Source organism: Theropithecus gelada, chromosome X (genome assembly GCF_003255815.1).
Source record: "Theropithecus gelada isolate Dixy chromosome X, Tgel_1.0, whole genome shotgun sequence".
Classification (NCBI taxonomy): domain Eukaryota; kingdom Metazoa; phylum Chordata; class Mammalia; order Primates; family Cercopithecidae; genus Theropithecus; species Theropithecus gelada.
The window spans coordinates 3,874,109-3,881,953 of NC_037689.1; the positions used below are offsets into that span (position 1 = coordinate 3,874,109).

At 47.0% G+C, this 7,845-nt stretch overlaps 1 protein-coding gene across 2 annotated transcripts; it reads right to left on the bottom strand.

Moving 5' to 3' along the window:
- Positions 1-4,058: 4,058 nt before the first annotated feature.
- MAGEH1 (MAGE family member H1) lies at positions 4,059-5,526 on the bottom strand. Of its 2 annotated transcripts, XM_025373509.1 has the most exons (2): positions 5,175-5,514; positions 4,059-5,072 (listed from the first exon to the last, which is right to left on the bottom strand). In XM_025373509.1, the coding sequence occupies exons 1-2, from the start codon at positions 5,250-5,252 to the stop codon at positions 4,593-4,595; spliced, it is 558 nt and encodes a 185-aa protein (XP_025229294.1). In that variant the 5' UTR covers positions 5,253-5,514; the 3' UTR covers positions 4,059-4,592. The 2 variants fall into 2 exon arrangements, with proteins under 2 accessions (XP_025229294.1, XP_025229293.1); XM_025373508.1 differs by having other exon boundaries at positions 4,059-5,526.
- Between the last annotated feature and the right edge of the window lie 2,319 nt (positions 5,527-7,845).

Consider the following 7,845-nt stretch of genomic DNA (forward strand, 5'->3'; position numbering starts at 1 on the left):
CAAGAACTGGGCCTGATTTTCACTAGCTGTGTATAGACTCTGCCTTCCCCGCCAAATCACCCTTGTGAGCTTTGCAAGCCTGTTGCATGATGAGCAGTGTAAGCGTAGAGCCCACTTCTCCTGCAGAAACCTTTTCTCTGAGCCCCAGATTACTCCAGTTATTCTTCTATGTAGTCTTGGCTGAGCTCAGGCCCTCCTTTGACAAAGTGCCCTCACAGGGATGTTCAAAGAAATTCCATCTGCTCTTTGACATTTAACTGTTCCATGGCTCGTGAGCCCTGGAGGAACCTGTGTACAGGTCTCAGTACATCTTCCTAAGAATCACCCTTATCCACCTCCACCACAACTCCAAAATCATTTCCTCCAGAAGGCCAGAATTCTACCTTTCTGCCAAAGAAAGGAGTCGGGGAGATCCTGCCCGCTCCCCACCTCACAGGGGCCAACGTGAGCCCAGGCTGAATCCAAATCTCCCTTTGGTCATGGCCATTGTCTACTCTGCACTTGCCTGCTGAGGCCAAGGCCGCAACACTGGGCCCGAAGAGGATGCCCTGGAACCTGTCTTTTGTTCATGGGCAGATGCCCACTGTTTGCTGTCTGCCAGCATCTTATCCCGGTTGCTCTGCTCAAGGGAACAGGTCTGCCAGTACCTTCTGCATTGGCAACAGTATCGGAGCAATGTTGCAAGCTCAGAAACATTGTTGTTTGCTTGGTCCACCGTGGGAAAGCCAGGACCTAGGATTTTCAGGACTGACGGAGGGTGCTGGGTAGTTAAGTTTCCGGGGAATGTGTTGTGATGGGGAAGTCCACTTGTCTTGGAAGGAAAGGCTCACTCCACACATACGATTCCTCCAAGATGCCTGGCAATGGGGCCCCAGCCCTTCAAAATAAAGGGACAGACTGCCACAGCTAGTCCTGAAAGTGCAGATTAATTTTATTTTTCCACACCTCCTCACCTGACCCCGGCATGTTCCCTGTCACTCCTACCCTGTGATGTGTCCGAGTTTGAAAACAGAAGACTTTCCCAAGGTTGGGCAGAGCCCCAGCTCTCCTGGAGATGGAATCTTTCCCTGTAGCACAGCAGTGTGGGCTTCAGACTTGGCAGGCCCTGGGTCCACCTGCAAGGCTGCCAATGACCAGCCAGCTGATCCTGGCAACTTGCTTGTGAGATCTGAGTTGGGGTTTTCTCCTCTGTAAACTCGGCCTGACCTGGTGGCACCTCCCTTGCAGGACTACTGCAGTTAGAGACAATGCATGAAAACAGCAACCAAAGTGCCTGGAACAATTTAGGCACTCGGTAAATGCCAACTGCCATGTTTGCTAGGCTTTGGGCAGCTTGGGGCTCTCTATCCTTGAGTGCTCCTAACAACTGGAGTGTTCTAGGACCCAGAAACTCAATCCCTTTTCAGAGGCATCCTTGCACCTAAAACTGCAGCTTTCCCACTTGCTTTGTGGAACCTCCGCTGGGGTGGGGCCAGTTTGGGTTTCAGATTTACTCAGCAAGAGGCTTGCACCTGGATGTCTCATCTGGATGCCCCGCAAAGCTCAAAGAATTTTTGTAAATGGCACAGTGAATGTTTTCTTTTCCTCTCCACCTTCCAGAAGCCCCTTTCCCTGCCTCTCCCTCACCCCTGTCTTTCATTTCACAGCCACCGGAAGTCCCGCCCTTCTTCAGCCTTTATCTAACCAAAGGAAGTTTAACTCTTTGCAGTACTCTTGTAGTGTGTTAGGGAGACTGAACCTCCAGGCCACAAGAGAATAGGCCTGGTCCATTGATCGCGTACTCCTTGCGCTAGGGCAGGTCACCCATCACCCAATCTCTTGTTTCCTAATCCCCTGCAGAGCCTCCTGCCTGAGGCCTTCAGGATTCCAGCAGTCATCACTCTGACAGGGCAGCTGGAGGTATTCTCCCAGTCTTTCTCCTCTTATACTGCTGGTTCTCTGACTGAATTAAGCTTCTTGGCCCGTACTTGCAAAGAACCATTTTAGACCATTGGATGAAAATTTGCCACCAGAGCCAGAGAAAGCATGGATTCACACAGGGTAGGGGAAGACATTACCTCTTCCCCCAAGCTAGCCGGAGGAGCATCCTGTTTAATGGGCAGTAATCACACTGACCTGGCAGAAATAATATGTGGCGTGCTTCTGGGACAGGCAGGTGCTCAACAAATCATTTTACTCTGCAGCTCTCCCACTTACTAGCTGACTGACCTGGGGCTCACTGACTGCTGTAAGCCCCCTTGGGTAAAAGGGCGGGTGCGGGGAGGAATGTAATCTGGCCTGGTCCCCAAAAGGATTGGATGCTGCGGCCAGGGTTACTCACATCCCTTCCCCTGTCTTCGCGTGGTGTTTCTTTTGAAGACAGAGACTTGAGAGTGCACTAGCAGGCAGAGACAGGCAGCAGGGTGGCCTAGAGGAAAGCACCCTGGGTTTGCAGGGAATGGACATAGGGTCTTGTCTAGGATCTCTCTCTTGCCACTTCTGTGGCTCTAGATGGGAAAGTCACCGAGAAACCTGGACCTCAGATTCCCACCTTGTTTACCTCTGGAGGTGATATTGATAAATAGGACTCCTCCCAGGGCAAAGAACAGGCCTTTTGATTTTCTGCAGCTCCAGTTTCTATCACACTGTCTGAATCCCAGAAGGCGCTCACCATTTTCGGGCTTGCTGAATGAATGTGGAGCTGCTGATGGGGTCATAGTTACTACTTTTGTTTGAAGCCTCCTTGGCCTGCAGGCTGAGGAGAGCGGGTCCCTGGGCCTTCTCCAGAAGGTCATTTGCTAGCCTACCCTGCACCTGGTGACGTTACTTTGCACACAGCTGGAAGCAGGGTAAACCTGGATGTCAAGAAGGAAGAAGGTAGCCTGACCACTCTTGTGTGTGTTATAGCTGCTAACCATGAGCCCCACAGGGCTAGGTTGGGCACTTGTCACTGGTGCTCTCCAGCAGGGGACCCAGTTCATGCAGTGCTTAGCTCTTGGAGGAAAGGTGGTAGGATTTGGGCCTGATCCCACATGACTTAGTATAGCATGGGCCTTCATGCCAGGTACCAATCCGGACTTACTCCATTGGCCGAAGGTGAGAGTAAAAATACTAATGTCCCCTTGCCCCCTTGGACACACACACTTTTAAACAATGTGTGCACCCTAACGAACCATAGTTCCTGAGAGAAGTGCAAGGTTACCTTTTGGAGATGCCACAGGTGGAGCCTTTTCTCTGGCTCATCCAGTATCTCAGAAGCTCTGCTTTTCTATAGCGTTTTCTCAAATTATTTCAGGGTTGTTATTATTATTAATCATTTTCATTGTCATTAGTTTAAAGTCACCCACCCTTTGAGGGTCTGTCCTGCGCACTTCTTCGCTTGCCTCATTCCTTTTTCTCTACTTTCCCCTTCAAATAACCTTAATAGTTCAGTGAAGAATTTATTTCCAAATGTCCACGCTGCCTTCAGTGTCTCCATTTTTACTCCCTCTCCTTCTTCTCTATTATTTCCAAACCTCAGATTGTCCCCTCACCAAGATTTTGTGACGGCCCCATCTTTTTTTATTTCCGAAGTACCCCATGACAACCTTTTCCCCTGCACCCACCCCTTCCCTCTGCCCTCCTCTTCTCAAGATGGTTTATGTGTATTTTCTACTTCCGTGGCAGGCACCCTGTGATGTCCCCTTCTTTTTGCCAGTGCTCCCTCCCCTACGCTGGGTGGAGTATCCAATCAAATATCTGATACATTATATTTTCATCATATATTCTGATCATATATTTCAGTCCCCCCAAACTTATTTAAGTGTCTCTTGAATTTTCACACATCCTGTAATGCTCCCTTCCCTGGCCCCCTCCCCAAGACAGGTCACATAATGTTTTCTACATTTTCATGGCACTTCAGTCATTTTCTACATTTTCATGGCACTCTATCCCAGCATTTACTGCACTGCCAGTTTACCTATTTTTCTCTCCCACATAATCTAGAACATTCTTTGGACATGGAGGATGTGTACTAGGGAGTATTCCTAGAACCTACACTGGTGCCTCACATAACAGGTGGTCAGAAAATGCGCAAGATGTACTAGTCGTTATGCTTTTATTTTTCTCTATGTTCTGCAGTAACCAAGGAAAATCATAGTAAATGTCAATCTTCACACAACAGCAAACACAAAGCGTTTCAGAAACGTCATATATGAAGAAATCCTCCATCCTTCTTCAACCTTTTACTGGGTATTTCAACTTCAAAAGAACAGCTCATTCCTGTAAGTGCTGTACAAGATTATAGAATATGATGGAACGACTTCATTTTAGAACGGTAGCACAACTGTTATACTAAATGTCAATGACAGGAAACAGAGAAAAAAAATCTGTTCAATTATATTTTTAAACATATTGTTATTCTCAACAAACAGAATTTTAAAACGAATACAATTTTCCATTATCAAAAGCAAACACTCTATTTTGCAGTTAAACAACGATCACTGATCACAAGTATCAAATACAGTGTCCCCCGCCCCCAATCCACATCATTTTCAACTTAGGACCCTGGCCATCTACTCCTTGGGGTACCTGTGACTTTCTTTTCCACCCCCAAGGGTCTGCCTCAGATCTACTTAGGGGGCGGAATAACCCCTAGCACCTGAATTGAGGATAGCCTCAACCTCTGCATCATCGTCCGAATCCCAGTCATAATTACAAGGCCAGTCTTTAGAGCATCGGTTACGAACCCTTGCCACAAAATGCATGACTTTCAGTTTGCTCGATTCCACGTGTGCTCGGGGACCCCAGAAGAACTCGTACTCCACCGGACTGCTACGGGGCACCGGCTTATAAATCAGGTAACCTCTGCGCACAAACTCTTCTGTGACGATCTTCTTCGGATCTCCAAAGATGCTGTGCTGGCGTCCAGGCTGCATTCCTAACTTCCCCAGCACTTTCCAGACCAGAGCTTCCTTGGCGCTGTTGCCCATGATGAAGATGAGCGCTAATATGGACATCAGGAGACTTTTCTTGGTGCCCTGAAAATTGCTCCGGGGCACCGAAGGCTTTTGTGCTTGGGCAGTGCTCGAGGCTTCTTCAGGGGTGGTAGAGGCCTCCTCTGGAGTGCTCGGGTCTTCCTCGGGGCCGCTCAGGTCGTCTTCGGGTGTGCTCGCTACCACGGAGGCGGCCATGGGGGTCTCGGAGGCCTCCGAGGCCTGGATTTTGCGATTGTTGCGGTTCTCTTCTGCGGCTCTCGCATTACGGCGGCGCCGACTCTTTCGTCCCCGAGGCATGTCTCCTGCTAGGGGCTCAAAGCTTACAGCAGTCCTAGGGAAGGATGCTTGTAGCCTCTTCAGGAAGCAACTGCTTTATACCGTAAGAAGCTGCTGCCGCTGGAGCTACCAACGTCAACAGTCTTTGTATCAATAAAGCCGTTCTCAGCTACAAAGCTAGTTCCCACGCCAGCTGACTTGCGCAAGCAACCGCCGCCAGCACTTGCCGCAGCTGCAAGCCCGCGAGAAAGCTCAGCAAAACCGGCCCCGCCTCTCCTGCCACGCACACTCCTAGCACCAAAGAGGAAGTAGGCTGGTCCTCCACAGGGACTTCCGCTAGCAGATAGGAAAAGGGGCAGGCAGCGACAGGGGTGGGACAAGGGCAGGAATGACAGCTAGAGATTGGTGGGGGCTGGAGTTTGCAGAAGAGAAAAAAAAAATAGCTTAAAGTTTCTGTATTATCAGCCTAGTACAAACATTCCAAGATTGGCTTGGCAGTCTGGGGAAGGAGTGCGTCAGCTCCATTCCCACTGACGACAGGCGGTGTGTGTGTTGCAGGTTGGGAGGCCAGGGGTGGCGGGAGGGTGTATTCTTGGAAGGAGTCAGCTGTCTCCAGCCTTCCTTTCCTGTCTTGGCTTACACATCGCGTTCATTCACTCGCCCTGTTTTCAGAAGGCATTTATGTGTATACTAATGAATTCGTGGTCCCGTGTAGGACCCGGATAATATTGTTATGGCAGATGTGCTGGATGATGTGAGGAGATGGGACTGCAGAAACAAGCAGGGTGAAAGAGGTGCAGAGCCTTTAAAATGTGGTAGATATATGCACGATATATATACTGCTCTGCTTTTATACATATATACATACATACATACATATATCGTGCATATATCTACATTTTTATATGCAGTGCATATATCTACCACACTTATATGTATGTATGTATGTATGAAAGCAGGGCAGTGACAGGATCAGAGGAATTGCATTTGTGCAGGCTTTCAGAAGAGCAAACTATTTCCTGGCAGACCACATAGGAAGCAATTGGAATAAGAAGCACTGGGAACTAAAGTATGCCTTGAGGCTGTTGCCATGGGGATGGAGAGGCAGAAAGACATTTTAAAGGTGACCATTGAAGGGCTTTGTAGACAGAATGGATGAAGTGGGGAATGGGGAGGGGGTGACGGGGTGCAGGTTGGCTCCAAGGTTTCTAGGCTCCCGTCTTCCTGGACACCTGATTTATTTTGCTTCTTTCAGAACATACTCTGAACTTTGTCCACTGCTTGCTTTTGCTCACTGTTTGCTCTGCCTGACCTGCCTTCTCAGCCTTCTCCAACTAGCTAAATTCCACCTGGCTGCTCACAGACCTGTTTCTCCCTGAAACTTGTCTTGATGTGCCCAAAAAGGTCGTGAGTCCATTTTTACTCCATTGAGGAAAGCCCTAAAACTAGCACTCTGTCTTTCTTATGTCATTCAAGGTATTAGTTTAAGCAAGTCACTTCTCTCTAAGCCTGTTTTTCCATCTGTAAAGTGGGGCTAAAGTACTGCCCTCATAGGGTTGTGAGAATTAAATATGATAAAAAATGAAAAGCATTTATTACATGGTAAGCACAGACTCTGTCTCTCAAGGTTTTCCAAGCGGTGTGTGAGTGTGGCATCTAATCAATGCATGCTGAAGGAATACATGATGGAAAAGATTTTATAGGTGTTCTTAACTGAACTCTTAAGAAACACATGAATACTTTATGCGTGTCTTGCTGAAATTTTCTTTATAATTACAGCCTACTGAGTCCTCCTGTTGGGTAAGTTAGCAATAAATCAATTTGGTTCAGCAAAGAAAGCACCTCTCCAGGACATAGAGCACTCTTGAGCCAGCCCTCCATTTGGGATAATCTTTGCATTCGTTCTGGGACATGGCTTACTCAAACCAGTAGTCTGGCTCTATCTGCTGTCCCACATTCTGAGAATTCTCGCAGTTTCTGGTCCACTGATAATTGCTCTAAATTGTTTTTTAGTGCAGGTATGAACTTATTTTACTGTTTCCAGGAATTTGGGTCTTGCATGGAAGTCTATAGCATGTACAATCCTACCCTATGAAACAAAAATGGGGGGATTACTTTTGCCATTTATTTGCTTGTGTTTAGCATGAATTTTTTTTTTACTGCGAATTAATCTCAAACATAGGGCAAGAAGAGAGATTAATATTATAAACACCAATAGTTAGCTGCATAAAATTTAAATATTAGGCCCTACTTACTGTCTATCTTTTATATATTGGATATGGTAAAACACTCCTTTTACGTCTTCCATGACCCACTCTGCTCTCTCCTTCCCCACTGTGCTCCTCTATGATGAAGTCAGCAATTATTATGCCCATGGAAACTTGTATATATTTTCTACCTACTTGTGTGTCTGTATACAACATAGAATCTCTTCCTTTATTTAAAGCACATCATCATGCTGTATACATTGTTCAACATGTTGATTTTCCAGCTGAAGTTTATATTTTTTATGTTTACCCATGTAAATACATGGAACTCTAGTTCATTTATTTTAATTTTGTACATTTCATCATTTTCAATTTATCCTGTCCCTAATGATCCACGCCTATGAAGT

Coding starts and splice junctions, on each gene's coding strand:
- MAGEH1 (XM_025373508.1), bottom strand. CDS start 5,252: ATGCCTCGGGGACGAAAGAGTCGGCGCCGCCGTAATGCGAGAGCCGCA.